Here is a 24,179-nt window from a genome sequence, read left to right as displayed (position 1 = left end):
CAACACCACTGCTCACCTTGGTGTGCTTAGAACTCAGCAGAGTCATTGGCTCATAGCAAGATTCAAGGAATGTTTGCTAAAAACAAAGTAGTTGTATCTTAGAAATTAACATGTTCTTTACAATCCATTTCTTTTTAGACAGAGTTTTACCTACCCTAGGCTGGGCTAGAAATCATGTAGCTTAGGGTGATTTTAAACCTCTGATCATCCTGCTTCTGCTACCCCCAAATGCTGGAATCACAGGCATGTACAACCATGTCCCCTTTATCTGATGCTTGGTTTGAACCCAGGGCTTCAGATATTTTAGGCACAAACTCTACCAACTGAGCCCATTTCAGCCTTCCCTCTCCCATTAGCCTTTTAAATATTTTCTTTGTGTGTGTGTGTATGTGTGTGTGTGTGTGTGTGTGTGTGTGTGTGTGTGTGTGTGTATGTGTATGTGTGTATGTAAAACATTTCCTGGGTTTTAACCCTCTGTGAAACTATACTGGGCTCTGCGACAGTGAACAAAGTGGTCACAGCCTTTCACAGGTGGCTAGTCATCCACACTTGGAGAAACACTAAGGGACATTTGCTGATGGACACACATGAAGCTGCGTGCTGTGTGATGTAGCTTCCAGGGAGATGCTGTACCAGTTTCCAAACTGGTGACAAGTGAACACTGCTGGGACACCATGGAGAGGAGGGGAAGCCACCAGATGAAATCCACAGTGATCTATACTCCCCTCCAAACAGGTATGGCCCTCTTGCCATTTCTGGTTTCTTTCTTCATCATTTCAAGTAGCTACACAGCTAATCGCATCTTCTTAGTGTAGACTGAGCGATTCAACTTGATCCTTTGTGTTACATCGGAACAAAAAGGGAAGAACACATCCACCGAATTTGAAATGAGAACATCTGGAAGTCACATTAGTTTGGATTTGGGTGGTGGCCTGTCCTGACAGGTTCTATGCACTCCCTTCCTGCTTCTCCCTGGCTGGCTTTCTGAGCTTACTGTATTTCCTCTCTCACATCTCACACAGGCTATGCTGAGGACTGTATATGTACCTGACCACACAAACGCAGGGCAGTACAGTTTACATTGTATGGATATGAAACAGAAGCTAGAAGAAATTCTGCTTTGTGGAGGGGACTCATGGAAACCAAATCCATGTTTCTGCTCTTGGTATATCGCTGTGCATTCATAGACAAAAATACATTACACACACATACACTCTACATGCATTTTTATATAACTATCTAAATATATACATATACAAACATGCAAAGATGTATATCTGTAAGCTATAGTGTCACATATATGTGTACATAAGCATATATACAACATGTATTATGATCATGATTGTATATGCATATATGTATATAGGGAATGATGGTTGCCATGATACCCCCCTCAGTTATTGCTGTTGTAGTAGTTTTGCTATGCAGATCACTGCTGTGCACAGTAATCCTCTGACCTTGGTCCCTGGAGTGGTAGCACTGTAGGCATATGGTTTCCCACTTGGTATATCTTAATAAAATATTTGCAAATAAAGATTTGTTGTAGCAAAGATTTTGCTACAGATATATTGACTGGCTTGATGTCGCCTGCCTGCCTGTCTTGTTCTAATTAGTTATCTTATCAGAAAACCTCTTTAATGGTGACTTGGAGGTCCATGCACAAATAACTTCTCTGATAGAGACTGAAAACACTAAGGATCAGGTGCTTACCAAGTGTCACACTTTGATCAATATATATGTGTGCTGGTTTGTGTTTGTCAACTTGTCACAAATCTAGACTTGCTTGAGAAGAGGAAATCTTAATTGGGGGAAAATCTTTTTTGGAGGGAAGGGTTTTTAGACAAGGTTTCTCTGTATAGCCCTGGGTGTCCTGGAACTCTCTGTAGACCACCAGGCTGGCCTCCAACTCATGTACCACCACTGCCTGTTGGGAGAAAACACTCTTAAAAGGAAAATGCCTTCATCAAATTGGCTTGTAGACAAGTCTATAGGGGCATTTCTTGGATTGATATTTGGTGTGGAAGCAGCTGGACCACCCCTGAGCAAGTGGTTCTAGGGTATATAAAAAAACACTGCAATAGACTCAGGGTACACTGATACTACCATCTAAACCTTTTTATTTTTTTTTTTTATAGATTTATTTATTTATTTTATGTATACGAGTACACTATAGCTGTCTTCAGACACACCAAAAGAGACCATTAGATCCCATGACAGATGGTTGTGAGCCAGCATATGGTTGCTTGGAATTAAACTCAGGACCTCTGGAAGAACAGTCAATGCTCTTAACTGCTGGGCCATCTCTCCAGCCCCAGCCTTTTTTTTTTTTTTTTTTTTTTTTTTTTAAACCTTGAGCAAATAACTATTGGCTTTACCTCATTGATTAGATAAGAATAGTCACATGTTCTTTCTTGCATATTAAGATCTAACTGAGCTAAACGCTAGAACTCTAGGATGCATGAATCACCAACTTAGTAGCTTCCTTGTAGCTCATGCTGGTACTTAAGACTTGTGGAAATGAGAGAGTAGCATGCATATCCCATGATCCAACAACAGCTCCAAACACACAGGCTCTTTACCAAAATTTTTAGGCCATACTATGCGCCTATGCAGATGGTGTAGTGGTGACAGGATTCTGCTTTGAGAAGCCCACCCTAGTAAAACAAACATCACAAATAGCACAGATAGTGAATGATGGCCCTTCCAAGATTGGGATGTCAGGAACATAGAAATGGGGAAAGCTAGAATTAGGGAAATGTTCCCAGTGCGGTAAGATGGGCCCTGGGGATGCTCCTGAGAGAAGCTGCACATGTGTGCGTCCCTGTGCTTGATGGAGGCGGTAGAAGAGAGCAGAGGACAGAAGTTGGCCTCGGGTATTGGCCTCAATTACTCTCCACTCAATTTTCTGTGACAGGGTTTCTCACTGAACCCAGAGCTCAGGTTGGCTAAGCTGGGTCCACATGTATCTGCCATCCCTTCTGTAACACCTTGTTACAGAGAAACACCACCATGCCTAGTTTTTGCTTGGGTGCTAGGGATCAAAACTTACGTCTTCATGCACCTAGTAGGCATTTTATTGACTGAATCCTCTCTTCAGCCCAGGAACTCAGTTCTTATTACTGAGTTCTTATAACCAAAGAGAGAAACTGGAAGATGTTACTATCAAGTAAAACAAACAGTAAATACTGTTTGTTTTCCTGCTCCGCCTCTGGTAGCTAACCTAGGCAAATCCTATAACCTGTTGTACTTGTTACTTTTCTGTTGCCATGAGAAGATATCATGACCAACACAACTTATAAAATAAAATATTTTCTTTGGGGCTCATGGTTCTAGGGAGTCAGAGTCCATGGCTATCACGGCAGGGGAGTATAGCGACAGTCAGTCAGGTTGCCCAGGCAGTAGCTGAGAGCTCTTATCTCCAGACAAGATTCTGGAGCAGAGAGAGCTAATTGAGAATGGTTTTTAAAACCTCAGAGTCCATCCCTAGTGGCACATTTCCTCCAAAAAGACCACACTTCCTAACTGTTCCCAAACAGTCCCAAATTGGGGACCAATTCAAACATATGAGGGGGGGATTCTCTCTCTCTGTTTTTTAATTATTATAATATATATATATATATATATATATATATATATATATATATATATATATATGAATACACTGTCACTGTCTTCAGACACACCAGAAGAGAGATGGGATCCTATTGCAGATGGTTGTGAGCCACCATGTGGTTGCTGGGAATTGAACTCAGGACCCCTGGAAGAGCAGCCAGTGCTCTTAACCTCTGAGCCATCTCTCCAGCCCGGGGTGGGGGGGTGGGGATTCTCATTTAACACCCCCACCACACACACACATCTGCCTACCCATAACTGTAGTTTCTAGGACCCTAGAAGCAGCACATTCATAGTCTGTAGGAAAGAAAATGAATGCTTTATATAGAGACATGGACACCCCCTGGCGCACATAGCACCACGCCACGCCACGCACTTGTTTCTATCTGGTGGTGGCTTCCAGAGAGTCTGATTCAGGACTCAGGAGCTAATCGAAAAGTTAGCCATGCCTACGCATGTTTAGGAGAGAGCAGGTGGTTGCTATGAGCTCCACTTCAGCTTTGTTTTCGTTTTTTTGATTTTTGCTTGGAATGGATGGAGTCAGATGGATTTACACACACACACACACACACACACACACACAAAGAGAGAGAGAGAGAGAGAGGTGGAGAGAGGGAGAGGAAAAGGGAGAGGGAGAGGGAGGGAGGGAGGGAGGGAGGGAGAGAGAGAGAGAGAGAGAGAGAGAGAGAGAGAGAGAGAGAGAGAGAGAGAGAGAAACACCAAGTGGAAGGTCAGAGCAAAGGCCTGAAAGTAATACTTGTGCTTAAACTCTGGGTCAGTCGCTTATCCCTGGGTGACCTTCAGCTATTTGTTGCAGCTCCCTAGGGTTCTGAGTTTGTTACCTAAAAATTCAGGATAAAGATACAACCTTCTAGCCTCGTCCTGGGATTAAAGAATAATGAGTCACACACACTGAATGTAGACCTCAGAGTATTGTACTCGCCACATGATAGCTGGTTACAAACCAAGTCCGCTGGGCCCACGAGGGCGAGCTATTGTTACTAATAACGAAGAAAGGGAGTTGATGCTCAAAAGGCAGTTGCTTCCTTCCTAAGTCTCTGTCAGGCAGAAAGCCTGAGTTCTCGAACTTAAAAGGGACTTTGGGTGGTGGGTGGGTGGGTGGGTGGAACCTGTAATGCTTGGGACCCGAGATCCCCTGCTTGGGCCGAGACGGGAAGAGCGGGTTGGGGGGTCGCCTGACCAGCCTTGAGATGGTCTCAATGGTCCCCTTCTCAGGCCAGAAGGGTCCTGTGGAAGCGAAGCCCCCACAGTGTCCCGGGCCCCCAGCGTCCCAGGGCGTCGCCCCGTGCAAGCGAGGGAGAGGAGGGGCGAGCGCGGGACTTTCCCCGCCTCCCTCCCCTTTCCATAAATCACCGCTGCAGCGGCGGCGGCGGAGCCGGGAAGTGTACGGAGCCGGAGCGCAGCGTGGTGGCACCAGACACCTCCCTTTTCCCCGCCGCTTTCTTTCCTTTCTCTTCTCTCACTTAGGTCTTTTAAACCTCCTTCTCCCTCCTCGCCGGGAGACCGCCCGGGCCGCGCCGCCGCGCCTGCACTTGGTGGCGCCGCTGCGGTCTCCGGGCTGTGCGGGGACTCCGGGAAGCGAAGGCGGCGCCGCTCCGCCGGTGCTCTCAGTCGCCCGGCCTGCGGGCGCCGCGGTCTCGGAGCCGCTGCCGCCGGGCGATGGTGGCCGCCCGCGCGCCCGCGCTGCAGCCGGGCGCCCCCTAAGTTTGCCAGCTACCGCCGCTGCGCCGCGGAACCGGGAGCGCAGGAGACGAGGAAAGTTTGGCGGGCTGCGCCTCCCGCGGCCAGCGCCCGAATCCCGTCGGCTGGAGTGGCCGGAGGCGGCATGGCCCGCGAGCCTGGGGAAGAGGAGACCGTAAGGCCGGCCGCTCTGGTCCGTCGCTGTCCCCGCTGCCCTGGCTGGCCTGGGGCCCCGCGGCCGCCCCTCTGGCTGCTCTGCCTTGTGGCATGCTGGATCTTGGGCGCCGTGGCCGACGCCGACTTCTCCATCCTGGATGAGGCGCAAGTGCTGGCGAGTCAGATGAGGAGGCTGGCTGCCGAGGAGCTGGGGGTAGTCACCATGCAGGTAAGCGACCCTCTTCGCGCCGCCTCACTTACAGCGCTCTGCCGCTGCGCAGAGCCCCGGGGCGCTGCACGGAGCGCCCAAACCGGCTGCGGGACCTCTCTGCTCCTGCAGACTTCTCCACATCCAGCGCTCTCTGTCCCGTGTACTCATCTGCCGCTGCCCTCTTCTGCCGCGCCTCTGCCCCGCACCCACTTTCCCCCTCTCCTCGACCCCGGCTCCATTCTTGTCGGCTGGGGATTCTCTGCTCTATCCGCGCCTCCTTCCCCAGTTCGCACTCTCTTCCTTCGCAGATTTGTTTTCACTCGTCACTCCAGCAAACTCCCTTTCCTTCTTTGTGTCCCCATCCCTAGGCAGCGGGTCCCGCCTGGCTCCGAACATTCTCCAAGGCTCCCCCACTCCGCCCTCTTGGAACCTCCCAGCGTCCTGGAGACCCTGGCGCACCGGTGGGCGAGGGAGGGAAGGTAGAGAGTCCGCCGTGGCCGCAGGACTGCTAGGGTCCCGGCGGCCCAGCAGCCCGGTCTGGCTCTCCCTGCCCTGCTGCTTTGGGGGAGGGGAGGGGCTGGTCTAGCGAATCCCCCATTCCAGTCCTTCTGAGGACTCTTTTTTTTTCTTCTTTCCGCTCTTTCGGCCCTCGCTCCCCTGCTATCCGCTGTGTAATTTCTAGTTTGTGTGTGCTTTTGCTGGGAAGGACAAGGTGAATAGGGTTTCCTTTTTTTTCCCCCTGCGTGTTTTGGCCTTCCCTAGGGTTGTAGATTAATTGCGTTTGGCTGATAAGGATATCTGACGATGCTACTAATAAGCCACAGTTGTAAAAATTGCTAGACAGCAACCACCTGGAGATCCTATCGCGCCGTGATTCTCATCTTCTTGGCGAAGAAGGCCCACTCAATTAGGAACTGATGAGATGACACTCCGAGTACGAAACCAGCGGAAACAGCCTGGTGTTCCAGACAACTGTGCATTCTGCAATAATGGTGACGGGATTGGCCTTCGAAAGACCTAAGTTTTCAGGAATGTAGTGTCAAAATAGGTTTCTGATTTCGAACCTCGAGTGACCATTCTACCTCCCACGAGCGAGATGTTTTGTTTCTCTTTGGGATTCAGGTTGCTGACGGCTTTCTTTAAAAATAAAAAAGCCCAGAAACCTTCTTCCACCCAGGCCCCCTAAGAGATTGCATGCAGTTTGCTTAAAACGAGTTCCACGCTAGCTTTTCTAAGGTGGAGTGATTGCTTTGCTGGGAGGGCAAATTTACATTTATTTGCAGAAATCCGGCGACCCTGACCTGCGGAGGAGGGGGATTTTCTTTATTTCCATGATAACAGCTACTCTTTTAAACTGCATCTTTTCATTGCTTCGTATGCCCTCTTTTAGATTTAGGTTCAGTTTTAATTTCTACTATGTGCTTTCTGGTTGCAGACTCTCTGACCTCCTAAGGATGTTAGGGCTTTTGGAGGCAGTGAAAACCGGCTAGGTTTGCTTTGCCTTGGTGAATGCGTTAATTTAGAAACAAACAGAACTGTGTTTTCCCACAGAGGATTTTTTTTTTTTTTTTCAAAAGGGATTTCACGGGCTGCAACCTGAAGTTTTGCTTTCAGGATTAGGCGGCCTTTGCCACCTTCACCCCATCCCTTAGACGAGACAAGGGATGGTACCCCTTCCCCTTCTGTAAAGGCTTGATAATACTTCTAAGATTCTGGCAGCAATTTTATGGTTTCTCACCCTGGTCCTTGACAAAAGGTGATCCTGACATATTGTGATTCAGGTAGGGAGACACTTTAGGAAAAGAAAAAAAAAAAAAAAAGCTGAGCTGAGTGGGGTGGGTGTGTGCCAAATGGCCCTTTATCTCTTCCCAACTGGCCCCTTTCTAACACCTTTGCAACCTCTTTGTGAAAGCGGACCTCCTGTGGACAGGGTTTTGTCTGGCAAAATGTAAAGTGGTTTCTCTCCTTTTTTCAAAGGAGAGGTGCTTACTGTATTTAAATTCCCCTTTTGGAGCTGTACATTGATCTGCCGCTTGCTCCTATCTAGGAAATTGTCAGAAGAATCTCCTTTTAATTTAGCTAGCCTGCCAGCTTTGGGAGAAGTACTTGTGCATAACAATTCCAATGCTAGTTAGATTTCTGGCCTTAGAGTTTGCCAGCTTTGGGGTTTGTTGAGTGGATCTGAAATAAATGTGGGCCAGTTGCCTAAGATGAAGACGATGTGCCCTCTGTTCTGGAATGTAAATTCTGCAGACATAGACTCAGTCTGTGGTTCAGGGACAAATGCCCATGTGGATGTTGAGTTGGATGGTTGAGCCAACAAGGTTTTTATTTTTTTCCCCTTTGCAGGAAGAGAGTGTCTGAACACACTACCCTCCCCGCCCCCTGAAGGTGTTGATTCCTTTTATTCAACTTTGGCATTTTATGAGCTCTGTAGACCTGTTAATTTTCAAAGCCAATTTCCAGACCTTTAAGTTGTTTTGTTGCTGAAAAATTTCAAAAGCAATGCTTGGCTTTGAGAAATTGCAAAGTAGCTTCCCGGTGAGGCCTGTTGTTCTGCTGAAGCTCCAAGGGCTGCACACTATGCTCAAAGGAGGCTGTACCTCACAAGGCCAAAGAGCTGTTCAGCTCTATGGTTTCCCATGACAGACTTCTTGTGCTTGCTCATAGAGAAGATGGTTTGAAAAGCAGACGGTCTTAAGATTTTCCTGGAAAAGTTTTCCAGCTGGGGTTACCTTTTCATGTGTGTTTTTTTATGGTTTTTTTTTTTTTTTTTTTTTTTTTTGTTGTTCTTTTTAAATAATGGCCCCAAATTTTAACCGGTGTGATTTACACTACTCAGTTTTACTGGGAAAGCTGCCACTGAACAGTGCCTCCCTGGAAGCAGACATCATAGATCATGGGGAAAAGTCTGAAACCCAATCATCTTCTCCTCAGGGCTCTGGTGAACTGAAGCCATCAACGCTAGGGTCTGAAGAGCAGACAGGGATGAGGGTCTAGGGAGACTTGCTTCTACTTATTCATTCATGCAACAAGCTTTGGTTGAATGATGTCACACAGTGGCAAGAGTCTCATGTTGGGTGTCCAGAGACCTGGATTCCAGAGTCGACACTTGCCAGTTGGGTAATTTCATTGGTGTTGGTGAGTTTTCCCAAACTCTGTTCTGTGGCTTAGATGGGACCCAACACATGAAGGCACCTATCAATATAAAACTGTGGCTGACAACTGTCCATGGATGTAGTTTTTTTTTTTTTTAAAGTATTTTCTTTTACTCTTGATAGTGTTCTGAGCTATGTACTAGGCGTTTAGAGAATTACAAGAAGATATTTCTGCATAGTCTCCTCTTAGGGGGTTTGCCTTAAAGAGTGATTCTCAACCTGTGGATTGTTGCCCCTTTGGGGATTGAAAGACTCTTTCACAGGGGGCACCTAAGACTATTGAAAAACAGATATTTATGTATTTACATTACAATTCACAACAGTAGCAAAATTACAGTAATAAGGGAGCAATGAAAATAGTTTTATGGTTGGGGATTGCTATAACATGAGGAACTGTATTAATAGGTGACCAAATTAGGAAAGTTGAGAACCACTGGCCTTAAAGAAAGAGGTAAGCTTGCACAGGTAAAATGCTTAATCCCCAGTGCTTGCTTGTTAGAAGGCATATCTACCCTGGGAGCTATTTTACCAGGCATTTTATAAGCCCACTTAACATTATGTAACAATTCAGGCTTCCTATCAGTAAGGGTCTGGCTCCAGGCCAGTGTGTCCTCCTTGGTCTTTAGCTGTGCTGTGCTGGGCATACTTGCTGTGAACTTGGCAGACACAGCAGCAGGTTGGTCACACAGCTGCTGTATGGAGCCTGGGAAGAGAGGGAGGCTGGGATTCTTTTCAGAAAAAATATCAGAAGTGCACGTTGGAGCTTCATCTCAATTAAAAAGTAGCAACCAGGGCAGGACAACTTCAGGGGAAGGACCTGTCTAGGTAGAAGTGTCTGTCTATTGAAAACAGCAGTGATGTAAACAGTGAGCAGAGACGGGAAGGAAAGCCTTCCTATGCAGCAAGATGGCAGTGCACGGGCCACACCAATCATTGCTCATTTTTGAACATCTCTAACAAATTTGAAGTAGAGACTTTTCCCCTGAGAGGTCTTAGGTGAGACTTTGTTGGCTATACAAGGTGACCAAGGCCAGGCCTCCACTTCCACTCCTTTCCTAGTCTCTCAGCTGGTGATCAGAAACAGACACAAAAGGAAGCAGTGATTCGGAAGGTTTGGCAAGGTCCAGAGGCCCCGGAAAGTAGTGGTGAGTGCCGGAGCAGAGAGATGAAGAGGGTATCACAGGGCAGCCTTGCTCTGTTCCTGTGGTGATCAAGGAAGTTAGCTACTGGGGCCTTTTCAATGGAATGTTCATATACAGAGGCGGGCCCTGAGAGTGGAATCTGAAGCCTCAACCGTGGGCAGATCAGCAGTCCTCAGATATTTCTCATCTCTCTGCTAAGCATTGGATGAGGAGGCCAGTGCATCTTGAGGCTTCTCGAGAAGGCTGCTCTGGCTCCAGCCCTCCATTTAAACCCTGCATGGTATCTCATCTCTGGCCACCCTGGCACAACAGTGGTGACTGAACATAAATGTTGCTGTCCCTCACTCAACTACAAGCTGATTCAGCCATATTTTTAGGTGAGGCTTATAGCTTTCTCTAATTCATACACTATCCTAGGCATGACCTGGTTTTGAATGACTTAAATATATATTTATGTACTACAGACTATTTTCAAGGAGGAAAACATGCAAATAATGTGGATTTCGTTTCTATGTTTGTGTATAAAGTTGGGGAAATTATTATTTCTTCCTTCTAGAACTGAATATTTGGAGAAGAAGAAACCTGAACTGTTCATTATAGGTGACTCTGAGTTGAACTTGAACTTAAGAATGAGCCGAAGGAAAAACATATTGAATGACTTTTTGCTGACTGCTGTTGTCTCAGTGCTGGCTGGACTTCCTTCTTGCTAATGCCTGCCTTAACTGGTACATTCCTTGTGCTCCTTAGTTTCCTTGCCAGCCCTGCTTGGGTTGGACTTGGGCTTGGGAAGGGGAAGGCCACGGTTTCACACTTCATAACATGTTGGTGCTATTTCTGGTCACTGCTTGCCAAGTTGATTCCTTCAGCCTAAGATTTAGGTGAGAGCCTTCCAAAGCTCCACTTTTGCCAGGAGGTGGAGTGAAATTCCTAGTGGCTCCTCTTGGACTCTCTGTTAGGAATCTGTTAATCCTCAGAACATCATGGGGGCAACAGCGACAACAATTTGGACTCAGGCAATTATCAGTTGTGTAACTTCCTGAGTGTTACTAAAAACCCATCTGAACTTCAGCGTCTTCTCATTTCATGTAGTTTATACGGGGAAATATACTTTAAAGAAAAGAGAAAGAGAAGAAGACAAAACAAAAACCAGACAACAAAAAAACTCCAACAAAACTAAAACCAAAACCTAACCAGCACAGGGATCTGCAGAAGAGCATTTAGTAAACAGAACTGTCACATGTAAATCTGGGTACAGTTTGCTCAGTGTGAAGTTGTAAAACTGAGACTGGAGAAGCCTGCAGCCCCGCCAGAGCCAGGCACCCATCTCATCCTCAGATATTGGGTTGTCAGTGTGGCCATGTTTCTGTTTCAGAGTTTCTTGGGTATCATGTACAGACCTCAGAAAGCATGTGCTGCCAAACCACCCACTGGGGTTTCTGAAGAAAGTACTAGATGTGCAATTTGTAGTTACTTATTTACTCTTAAGCTTGTTATTGAAAAGTTGTTCATTTTTAAATGTACAAAACCAAAGAAAATAGTTTAAGAGCACACATCTTACTCCTCCAGTTTAAACAGCTGGTGACCACTAGTGTGGGTGATCAGGCTGGTTTCCCTGCCACCTCCACCTGCTCCTCTTCCCTAGGTGATAGGACCCTGCAGTTTTGTTTGTAACATTTCAAATTGCATTAGAATTCAATTTATTATTTTGAATGTTTGATAACAGTATTTTCTCTTTTTGGGGTCCCTGTTGTATAGAATTTTAAATAGCTAGTACTTTTGCCCAGAGACCAGCCTTCTAGATAGAATACCTCTGGTGTCCCCCTAGTCACTTATTATCCCATGAGTCTATGAGTTTTCTTGTTTTCTTAGTGGTTGGTATTTAGTGTAGGCACATGAGCTTTGACCCCTTCTAGAAGAGGTAAGAGTGATTAAGGATAAGACAAGCTGTACACAAACACACACACACACACACACACACACACACACACGATGATGATACAGGACGAGGACCTTTGAGGACTAAAGATGCAGCATGTATCTTTGGTTTTCTGAGTATCCTGTGACCACAGGCCTTATTACAGAATTGGTGGTTGAGGCATGCAAGAGTAAGCAGGAAGTTGGGTAATCAAAGTGCGACCTTTTCAGAGGCTCCTGTTGAAGAATGGAGCCCTAGCATCTAGCATCCGTCCCATGAGTTCCTCTGCTTAAACCCACTTGGGTTGTCAAGACAGAATGGAAAGAATTGCCATACTTGTGATTTATGGCACTTTTAGGTTACGGCATCTAATGTTTCCCAAGGTCAGTTGGGCAGAAGAAAGGAAGCCGACTGAGTGTATAGGTCAGTAGGAGAGGTGTGGGACACTAGCCATAAGGAACTGCCAGGGCTGCAGGAAGGGAGAGCTATGCTGTCCCCACTGTGGTTGTCCAGAGGCAACATGGGGACATCATCCAGGCTAGTGTCATTCCATCACTTTGTTTTTTAGGAGATGTAGAAAGGCCTTGCTTCTTAAAATGTTGGCAATTGATTCAGATTAAAATAATAATAATAAAACAGCGTGGGCCAAGCCAAACACATCTGCAGGCAAGATGGAGCCAGAGGCCACTCACTGGTTTACAGTGTCTGGGGTGGAATTATCAGTGGGTTCTGGGCAATAAAGGCAGCACTTGTGTGCAGGTTATGTGGAGAGCTCTCTCTCTCTCTCTCTCTCTCTCTCTCTCTCTCTCTCTCTCTCTCATTCTCAATTTATGTTTATGTGTGTGTCACATCTTCATGTGGGTACCACTGGAGGTTAGAGGATGACACCGGATCCCTGAAGTTGGAGTACAGGCAGTTGTGGCATGGGTTCTGGGAACTGAACTTGCATTAGCTTGTAAAAGCATTAAGTGTTCTTAGGCCCTGCTGGAAGAGAATTTCTATGTAGTTATAAAGCAGAACTTTTTGTTGAAGAGTTCTAAAGTGGATTACCTCCAGAGATGAGCTGCTTGTCATTATAAAGCCTTCAAACATTTATTCAATGTTTCTTTTGTGCCAGGCACTCTGTTAGGCTTGAGATCTCTATCAGTTAATTTACAACGTAACACAACTCTTAACAGGTGTTCTGCATGCTCAAAGAAAGTGTGTCAGGGATGTTTACGTGTCTGATGGGGAAAGCTTCTAGTCTGGAATGAGAGGAAGTTGAGTGGTCACTAAAGAGTGGCCTTCCCAGAAGGCTCCTGGTGAAGAATGGGAGGATGGCTTAGGATTTGAAGTTTGGTGAGATGGGAAGAAAGGGCTAGATGGTAGGTTAGCCAAGTAGGCAGAAGTCAAGTTGTTGGATCCCCTAGGATCTTTTTAGTAGTCAAGACTTCCTTTCTGACAGGTGCCAGCATCTCTAACTCCCACTGGCTCCAAGGAGAAAGGAATGAGAAAGGAATCTATTGCCATTACAGGTGAGTTATCTAGGGGTAGATCTTCCAGGAGGACTATATGACTACAGTATTTCTCTTAATGTTCATCTTCCTAAGTGGAGCAGCCTGCTCTTTGAACATAGTTGGCAGCGTCTTCCATGCTAGTTGGAAACCAGTTGCTTCATGTGCCTGAACCCCTGAGTTTTGAGATGGTATGCCCTGGGGAGAGGAATCTAGAAACTGGAACAAGCCCTAGAACATAGGAAAGTCAGCTAAGAGGTTTAAGATTCAAGCTGTGATAGCCAACACCACCTGCCAGGTCCTGCTCCATTTCTGTTTCCCACAGGAGAGCCTACAGAACCAGATGGAATAGCCTTCCCCTCCATACTAGCCTGTTGCCTACAATGTCTGATCACTGATGAGATCATGGCTGAGATAGTCAAATATCTTACTCTCATTTATAAATGACTTGTTACCTGGAAGCTGCAAACCAGTGAGAAATTGGTCCACTGGCAGTCCTGCTAGTCTGCAGCTGTAGATTCTAATCTCAGTCTTAGAATTTTCTGACCCTTCTCACAACATGATCCTGAGGGAGTCCCATTTCCCATTTCATTATATTGAAAAAGGAAGTTTTAACACCAATCATTCATCTTTTGAAAACAGTTTCCTTAGCTCCTTTTTGACTGAGATCATGAAGGTGATGGTTTAGCTTGGTGCTGATTAGATATAATTTGAAGTTATCACTTAGTACTTAAAAGTCATTGAGCCACTGAAGAAAGTCTCAGAGCTGCTGAGACTTACAGAATGTCAGATACTGCGTTTTTGATATTATTGGGCTTTTGTTTGGTTGGTTTGGTTTCCATTTTTCAGGATAGTTTCTCTGAGGAGGCCTGGGTGACCTGGAACTCACTCACTCTGTAGGCTGGCCGCCAACTGGAGATCCACCTGTCTCTGCCTCCTAAATGCTGGGATTAAAGGCATTTGCCACCATGCGAGGCTATTAGATACTGTTTTAAAGGAGCAAATGTAATTAATTACTTGCAGATTATCATCGTGAGCCCCTAGTACTAAAGTTACTCTTTATTCTAAATAGGAAGTGGGTCTGGGGACGGGGCTCAGTGGTAGAGCTGTTTCCTGGCATGTATGACGCCCTTAGTTTAATCCTCAGCACTGCAAAAATAGTGAAAGAAATACATAAATAAATCATCAAAATATAAATACACTAACAAAGGACAAAGCATCAGAGAAAAGGGTTGGGGAAGAACAGCTTTAGTCCTTCAGCTTTTGTTTATGTAAAAACCACAAAAGAGGATGCCACCTCTCGTTTCAGGCAAAGTTCTGTCTTGAAATTGAATTAAAGGACTTTTAAGTCCTTCCTCTAGAATATGAAGTCCTTGCATTTACTTTTAGTGGTCATTGCAGTATTTCTCTGGAGGAGTTTCACTCAGTGATGCCACAACGTAAATGACATTTGTTATTGGAATATTTTTTTTTTAACCTTGCTTTCTTTTTCTGAGTTCAAAAATAGATTCTTCCTTAAACTTCACACAGTCAGCTGAGCTGCTTATGGTTTGAAAGCTTCAACCTCCAAATACCAAGTGGGTGGACTGCAAAGTAGCCATGATTCTTGTTTCCCTGGGTATACTGTGCTTTATGGTCTTTGCAGAGTAGACGCCTCAGGCCAACATTCTTATCTCATCTACAGTGGTGTCTTGGTTCTCCTCCAATCAGAGCCATTTTTAGAAGACACGGAGCCTAAGACTACAGACTCCCCTTTTCTTGACTTCCTTTGTATTTTTAAAAATATAATTTATATTATTTTTGCATGGGATATTTTAAAAGATAACTTCGAGGCTCTGTGGAAGGACAGTTTAAAAAAAAAAAGTCAGCAAGCCGGTGAGAATGAATCTGAATTTTTAATTAGGCTTTGAGTTGTTGCTTCAAAGTGTGGAGACATCATTAGGGATGTAAGTCTTGTTGCATTAGCAGAGGCTGACATGTTACTTCAAACACACAGAGTGCAGCTGTCCTGTGCAGATAAAAGTGGCCAAGCGCGGAATAGCAAGGTGGATTGGTAGATAATTAGCTGTCCCACATTACTGCAGTGTGGAAGAAGCCTGCCAGTCATAGGCAGGAAGGAGGAATTATTAGCAGGAGAAAATCCAAGAGTGTCATAAAGCAATTCGGAATCTCTTCAGCTGCGGCCGAGTTGATAAGGCCTATGCTAGCAAGCAACACAGGCTCTCTACTGTATGATAGCCAACAGTTTTTCCTTCCTTCCTTCCTTCCTTCCTTCCTTCCTTCCTTCCTTCCTTCCTTCCTTCCTTCCTTCCTTCCTTCCAGAATGGCCAGAAGTAATGATGCACAAATATATTCATTGACTCATGAGTCTACTCCAACTCCGTTCCTGATGTAATTAGCTTAAATCGTCTTTATAGTTCTATGTCATTATACTGAGTTAAAAACATCACCGAGAAGCCATAATGCCTTGGTAGTTACTGACCGTGGATAACTGAGAAAGAAGGAGCTGGCTGTATCATCTTTTTGTTATATATGTGCAGTATTCATAGTGTCTCAGGATACGTGTATGTCTGTTAGAGGTGGAGTCCTGTGTTTTAAATATTTCACTTGCCCTCAACTCCTGATCATTGGATTATCAAAGGCATAGAAAGGCCTATGGGATCTTGCTGATGCTCCATCCTCACTAACTCGTCGGAGCTCCTTGGCCAGTCTGTCCACTTGGTGCCTCTGCAGGATGGGGATCTCCTGTGCTGCTAGCTTTCACTGTCTGCCTCTGTCTCCCTTTAAGGTGCAGCTTGACAGAGGAGGGGCTGGAGTAGGTCAGATGCCTTCTGCAGCCTCTTCTCTGGATGAGAGACTGTTGGCTGCTGCTGGACGGAGAGGCCATATGCTTTCTGTGGATCGTTTTTGTTCCTTCTCAGAGACCTTTAGGGGGAAAAAAAACCAAACAAACTCTGGAAACCTGAGGAGTGTTTAGAGGGAGACACTCTTGGCTCTTCAGAGTTGGTTTCATTGTTCCTCCTGGGATAGGCTGAAAGGGTGGCCTTTCTTCAGTCTTAGAAAAAACTAAGTAAGCTGTATACTGATTATTAACCCATAACACTGGTTATGGATGTTTTAAATTATAATTTCTGGAGATAGCATAAATGCTGATGATTATAAAAGCAGAGTGTGGTAGCCCAGGCCTAAAATCCCAGCCCTCAGGAAGAGGGAAGAGGTGGATTGAGACTTCTAGGTCATCCTCGGCTACATGCATATCTCCAGAATACTATTAATAATAACAATAATGACAAATAAACAATTAAGTAAATTAAAAACAGATGTGGAATTTTTATTTGCACACCTGTATCTCAGACATTAAACCTAGATCAAACTGGTAAACAGTTACAGCCTTGGGGTAGGGTGGGGGGGGGTAAGCAAGCAAGCAGCTTCGGGAGAGAGGCCACACTCACTGATCTGGAAGTCTTAGGGTGGTTAGCACCATCTGTGCCCTACCTTGAGGAAATAAAGTCTAGACTGCAAGAATTGTCCATGGGCTGTGAATGATAGACTGTGTATCTTTCTAATAGTTCCTATCCTCAGTTAGCTTTTCTCACTGTTAGTTCCTATCCTCAGTTAGCTTTTCTCACTGTGTTTAGCATGCCTGTTTCCTTGATTATTCTAGACTGACTGGAAAATGTCTGGGGTCCTGCTACAAAAAGATTAAAAAGGCTTCGTTCAGCTATATCCGTGATCCAGCCCATTGCCCAGTATATGAACATTCTGAGTATCAATGGGATTGGATGTTTGGTTTATTGATGGTGGAGAAAGGTGGGCTGTATTTAGGAGTAGGAAAAATGTGTATGTCCTTGAAATCCATGTGTATTTGGGACTCATTTCTCACAAGGTTAGAACTCATTGGGTCATCCATTTATGAAATATTTACCGAACATGTGAACACGTGCTGTGTGTCAGGTACCATTCTATCACCTCTGTGTTTCTTGCCCTTGTTTACTGATGAGGCCCGTCAGGTGTGTACGGAGGTGACAGAGTCTTAAATTTGCAGAAAATCCACAGCCAGTCACTTGTTTCTCTTTTCCAATGTAGACAATCCCTGTGGCTTCCAGGAAACATAATACTAACATGGCTATACTCTTCTTAGGCTAGAATTAAAAAAGAAAAACAAAACCTCATTCCCTGTGTAATTCCTTTTCTCATTAAAATAAAAAGCTTCAGGATCAACTTGACTGGTAGTAGACTCTCAGCACGGTGACTCTGGTGAACTCCCACCCCACTGTCCCACCCACTTAGTTTTGTTTAGACTTACATATATTGTGCTTTTCCTTGGGAGGTTGAGAATCTCTGAGCCTCAGTTGCCCAGGCAGGGAATTCTTTATGTTCTTATAGAGGATGTCAGTTTTCAGTCTTTCCTGTAGCTTTGACAGTTTACAGAAGAATCCTTGTGTAGGCACCAAGAATTCGATTTCGTATTATTTTTAGTAATTATAAACACAAATATATGTAAACTTTAATTTTTATAAGTATAATATATAATTTTAATTAAAATCAATTATTTTTATAATTAAAATAATTGAATTTTAAAAATAACATACACTTTTCTGTTATCATTTACGTTACGTTTTTAATTAGTTAGGACAGGGGTGGGGCATTCATGTGCCACAGCAGGAGTGTGAAGGTTAGATATATGGTTTTCTCCTCTCACCAAGTAGGTCCCAGGGATTGAACTCAGGTTGTCTGGCTTGTTGGCAGTGCCTTTGCTCACTGAGCCATCTCACCAATCCAGGAGTTTATTTCTTTTCTCTTTAGAGCGTATATGTGTTCACTCAGATATGCTTTTTACTTATTGTCGAGTGACCTTGTTTTCACAGGGAGGAGACTTCCATTATCTAATGAATATGACATTCAGAATTACGGAAGATAAATGGTAAAGGAGATACATGTACTGTCTTCATCAGAGAGTTGTGGATGTTGCCTTCCTTATCAGATCAAGACAGTATTGTTTAGGATTAAAGGTTAACAGGGCCTGTTGTAGGTCCTTAGGTTGTGGGAGTCAGCCAGTCTGTTATGTCTGCGGTTCAGCTCCTGGCATGTATTCCCACAGTTCTCACGAGCTCTAGGACCCAGCCAAGACCAGAGGCCCTGCCTGGGAAGGGCCTATATTTCTTTCTTTCTTTCTTTCTTTCTTTCTTTCTTTCTTTCTTTCTTTCTTTCTTTCTTTTTTTTTCTTTCTTTTTTTTTTTTTTTTTTTGGCTTTTCGAGACAGGGCTTCTCTGTGTAGCCCTGGCTGTCCTGGAACTCACTCTGTAGACCAGGCTGGCCTCGAACTCAGAAATCCTCTTGCCTCTGCCTTCCAAGTGCTGGGATTAAAGGCGTGCACCACCACTGCCCAGCCAGGGCCTATATTTCTTAAAGGGAAAAGTCAACATTTAAACATGCAGGGATAAAGAAAGGTAATTATGAGCGAAGAGCTGGACCGACCGCTCTGTGTACAGATAGAGTAGGCTAAGGTAGCTTTCAAAAGCAGCCTCCTGGGGGAGTTGGTCAACAATGAGTGGAGGAGACTCCGGGAGTTGTATGATGTGAGTGAGGGCCTGGGGGCCTCCCTAGGGAAGGCTGAACCTGAATCTATTCCTTGAACCTGAATGGGAATAGGAGTTGATGGAAGACAGCATAGCGTCTCTATGGCGGTCCTTGTCTGGACCTTACCCTGTCAGAAATGGGAAGCCATGAAGGTTTGAGGCATAAGATTGTTGGCCCAACTTTGCTGTACAATCATCTGCCTGACTGGTTCGTCTCCCCTTTCTATTTTGACTTCCACAACCTCTGGTTGTTGATGTAAGCTCAGGCTGTAATAAAACGAATCCAGTAATTACAGGCCTCCAGAGGTTACACCCTTCTGAACAGGGTCCCTCTTCCCTGCTCACTGCTGACAGATGCCCCAGGGAACTCTTGCTGAATATACTCTTTGGGCATTAGTCAACTTCTCCAGGATGACTATTTACATAAACATGCTGGTCACGCTGGTCATAGTGATGCACACCTTTAATCCCAGCGTTTAGGAGGCAAAAGCAGGAGGATCTTTGTGAGTTCAAGGCAACCAAGGCTACATAGTTGTGAGTGACCCTGTCTCAGAAAACAAACAGTGAACAACAATAAAAAAAAAAAAAATGTACCAACCAGGACCTCTCCTAGAACTGAGTGGATTCTACCTACATTTTGTGATTGCTACATAATCTATTCATTTGGACAAAGGCAGGGATCCAAGCGTCCACTCCAGTAACATTGTCAACCTTCTAGGGGTAATAAAATAAGGGACGGTTTTGATCATTTTTGACAGCATCTTAGTTATCCTGGATTTCCTACCCTACACTCACACACACACCTCAGTTTTATTTTTTATTTTTATGAATGCTAGATATGGTAGTATGACACACCTGTACCATCTCAGCACTGGGCAGACTGAGTCAGGAGGGCTGTGAGTTCCAGGCCAGCTTGGACTACATTGTGACTTTTAGGTCATCTTGGTCCACATAAACTCCATCTCCTGCAGCACCTCTCCAATTTTATTGATCAGTGCTGGCCTCTGACTTAATGATTTGATTTCAACTGCAAGTGATGTGTGTTTAGGAGAAACCATAGTGTCTCTTAAACTTATAGCTCCCTGACTCTTGATGTGTGGGGAGATGCCTTCTACCAGTGCTGGGCAGCAGCTGTGCGCCACAACTCCATGTCATAAGGGTGACCCATCCTGTGTGCTGGGTTGCTCGAAAACTTCATTGTAGTATTTTTCTGTCCCATCATGTTGACAAAACACCCTTACCCAGCTGCTGGCGCACATGACCTTGTTTGTCCACACTATCATAAAATGGGCTTTGTGTTGGCATCTTTTCCTAATTGTGTGCTAAAAATATTCTGAGCGTTTTTTAGATATTGTGTTTTGATACTGACTTTTTGATATTGTGTTTTCCACTAATGATCAGTTTATTGGGATATAACTCACATGTAAATTGATCAAGATTCCTATTTCTCAAGCACCTGTTGACAAGTCTCAGGGACACGTAGACTATGGATGGTGTTGAGTCACCATGAGTATTTAATGCCCTTAGCTATGGTAAGAACTCCAGGTCAGTTGGTAACAATGCTTCATATTAACCTTTTTCTGAAGTGATTGTGCTTTGAAATTGCTAAGGCATTTATGTTTTTTTAAGTATTATTACATATATAGTATCAATATAATACATTTTTGTAGATGAAATCATGTCTTTAAACATCGTGGGGCAGGGTTTTTTTATTTTTTTTATATATATATAATTTGTGATTTGCAAGTTTCCACTTTTTGACCAGTCCATCTCTCTTTTCCCATTTCTACTTTCTTACTTGGCTGTGTCTATGTTGTGATTATATTAGAAGACTTATAAATAGAATTGTGACTTTAAAGTGTGAGTTTCAAGCAGCCTGCAGTAATTCATTGGGCTCTCAAAACTAATTCACAATGTATATTCAAATGAAAATAAACACGATGTAACAAATTATTTTTGAGTTATTTACAAGGTCATTCATATCTGCTTCAAACACTCAGGATTGGTTGTATGAGGAATCTCATGCTGATTGGTAAATTATTATCAAGGAGTAACATGTGAGAACTATTTTTTTAAGTTTTATCCCCCACCTCCAAATGTGTCCTCTGTGTGAGTCAAGACTAATTGGGACCTTGGTGAATTTCTTGTTTAATTTTGTTTTGGTGTTTTGGTCATAAATTGTTGAAGTGAAGGCATTGCACTGCTAATTTTCCAAGATACACCACATTGAGTGGACATTTGGGGGAGTCTGTTGTTCCTTGAATCCCTCTTTCTTTCAGCACACTGACAATGTTCTTAAATTCAGCCAAACAGTATGCCTCATTCAGTGAGCTGAGATAAAGCCTTCCTGGGTTATGTGTAGGGAACTTGGCTCCAGGGCCTACAACCCAAGCCTGCTCAGGGTTAGCTTAGCATTTGTAGATGATTCCCGTCCCCAGTCCTCCTGTAGACTTTAAGTCATCTCTAGATTACTAATCGTGCACCCTGTCATGTTGTTTTACTGTACTGTTTAGGGAGTAGGGATGAGAAAATTCTGCACATGTTCAATACAGATGCAAGTTTCCCCTGTATTTTCTATCCTCATTTGGTTGAGTTCAAAGATATGGAACCTGCAGAGAGAGCTAACCGTACCTTCCATTTCACTAGCATTTGATCTTTTTAAACGGACTCAGTTGTAACATTTAAAAATATAGATATCATACTACTGTTATCACATGAGAGTTCTCTAAATGGTTTTCCCAACAAAGCATTCACATTTCCTTACAAAAATCTTAAACCATCATTTTACATCAAATTCACCAGGAAAACCTAAGTAAATAGTGAAGTAAGTAAAGCGTCGTTTAATATGTATTTAATGTCTGCTTCAAGCCAGGCAGTAGTTGGGAATACTGAAGTGGTTAATCAAATACAGTCTGCTTTCCACTTGGGCTGGGACACACATTCTTCTGAGGTTAGTTAGTAAGCAGGCTGGGAACAGCAGGGAGCAAAGGTCAGTCCAGGGAAATTATTTGTATGCAAAGCTTAAGACTCTAGCTTCATGGATGCAAATGGGTCATGTGCCTTGGAGGACCAATTCCGAGGGATTAACTCTTTCGTGCTAGTCTAAGTTGTATTTCTTCGTTCTGACATCTTTAGATGACCCACAAGTGGCCTGTAAACAATTACTGCAATTTCTTCTTCCTCTGTGCTTCTTAGAAACCTGTAACTTGATTTCTCGTTTATCTTATAGCTGTGCTGCCATTTTCTTGACTTTTCAGCCCTGACCAGTGCCTTCCAGGAAGGCTAACCTGGTAGCTTTGTGGATGTGCTTTTGAAGGCCAGAATCCTGTAAGCTAGAAGCCATATTTTATTAATGCAGAGGGTTTCCTTGGTGAAGTGAGTCCAGTTTGTAGCACTCTGGCTTGCAAAGCTCATTCTGAAGTCAAATTTTGAAAACATTCAGAAGTAATGAAAGCAGATCTTGTTCTCAGAACAACTCACAAAAGCCAGGATAAGAGAACCTTGGATTTTAATCAAATCTCTCTTACTGTCTCCTGGAACCTTATTTTCCTTATTCTAAAAATTGGGCAAGCCCAAACATGGTGGCACATCCATTCCAGCACTCTGGAGGCCACAGCAGGAGAATCAGAAGCTGTGATGGGGTTGGGGGTGGGACTGGAGAGATGGCTCAGGAGTTAAGAGAAAATACTATTCTAAAGGACCTGAGGTCTGTTCCTAGAACTCACAGTGGGCATCTCATAACCACCTATGATTCTACTGCCTTCAGGAGACCTCTGAGGGTACCTGCATATACTCATGAGCATGTGTGTATACAAACACACACACTTAAAAATAAAATAAGTATGCTTTTAAAAGTTGTTAATACTTGATTTTTTTTTTTTTTATTGTTAGTTTGACAGGTTCTAGAATCATCTAGGAGACCAACATATGGAAATATCTCTGAGGAATTTCTGGGTTAACTAAGGTAGGAAGGTGCACATTAAACATATGTGGTCCATCCCATGAGCCAGGGTTTTGGGCTATTAAAAGAGAAGAAAGTAGGCTGAGCATCAGAAACCATTGTTGTCTACTTTCTAATTATGAATGTGTGTAACCAGCTGACTCGTCTTCCTGCAGTCTGCCAAGATAAACTGTACCGTTAATTGAGTTACAATAAACTTGTCCTTTATTATGTTACTTTTGACATGTATTTTGTTATCACCATGAGAAAAGTAACTAATACAGAAAAATTGGTTCCAGGAGCAGGGTCGTTGCTACAGTAAACCTGACCATGTGGTTCTTAGGACTTTGGAATTTGTTTCTGGGAGGATTGTGAAAGAGTTTAGGACAATGGGCTAGAGAAGCCCTAGAGCCCTGTAAACAGGCTTACTGAGCCATTCAAGAGCAATCTAGTGTTCTGCACTGGGACAATAGAAAAGGTTCCATGAGGCCAGGCTCCACCTATCCAAGACTCTAGCTCGTAAAAATATGCAGGTTCATTTGAAAGGGAAGATTTTGAACTGGACTCCCTGCTTGAAAACAGTTGCAAAAACAAACAGACAAAAAACCTTGAGCATATTCAATCACCAAGGCATACAGAAGCCAGTACAATTATGGTTCAAAGGGGGGGGGCAGATATTATATCTCAAACTGACAGCAGAACTGAGTGTGATCCATGTGGCACCACTTTACAAGCATGAAAGACATAAGAATAAGAGAGTCATAGAAACTTGCACAAAGATATGTGTCAGAGCCCTGAGATATGTGTCAGGGTCAGAGTTTCTAGCAGGAGGCCCTAAGTGGCCATTGTGTGTCTCTGTGAAGGTACAGTCTAAGTTGTAGTGGAGATCCCAGTCATCTTAGACATACCAGGACCATGGGACATGCATCAAGGACACTTGCAGGGACGATGATCCCAGCATGTTAGTCATGCCAGGGAACATGCACTGAGGATAGTTGCAGGCCTGGGTGGAGCCTAACCAAGAGAAAACCTAAGTGTGCTACAGTTGGTATAGCTTGAAGGATGTTGCTATTCACACTCGTTAGAGCCAAGATGAGTCCACCATGAGTCCAAAATGCCAGACAGAGAACTAACTACAGGGTTTGGTATTTGTCCTTTTTGCTTTGGTCCCATTTTACTTGTCATGCCTATTCCTTTCATTAGAATGAGATTATTGACTTTGTGCGGATATTTTCTCTGTGCATGTAGCTTGTTTTTGTTTTACATGGGCAG

At 44.1% G+C, this 24,179-nt stretch overlaps 1 protein-coding gene across 1 annotated transcript in view; it reads left to right on the top strand.

The window, feature by feature from the left end:
• The first annotated feature begins 5,021 nt into the window (after window positions 1-5,021).
• Cachd1 (cache domain containing 1) overlaps window positions 5,022-24,179 on the top strand; it is a 215,417-nt gene continuing 196,259 nt past the window's right edge. Inside the window, exon 1 of the mRNA XM_034502781.2 lies at window positions 5,022-5,698. Within this exon, the coding sequence (XP_034358672.1) occupies window positions 5,459-5,698 (240 nt within the window). The 5' untranslated portion in view covers window positions 5,022-5,458. The remainder of the gene's footprint in view (window positions 5,699-24,179) is intronic.

The sequence above is a fragment of the Arvicanthis niloticus genome, chromosome 5 (genome assembly GCF_011762505.2).
Source record: "Arvicanthis niloticus isolate mArvNil1 chromosome 5, mArvNil1.pat.X, whole genome shotgun sequence".
NCBI lineage: Eukaryota > Metazoa > Chordata > Mammalia > Rodentia > Muridae > Arvicanthis > Arvicanthis niloticus.
This window is presented reverse-complemented; position numbering and strand designations above follow the sequence as displayed.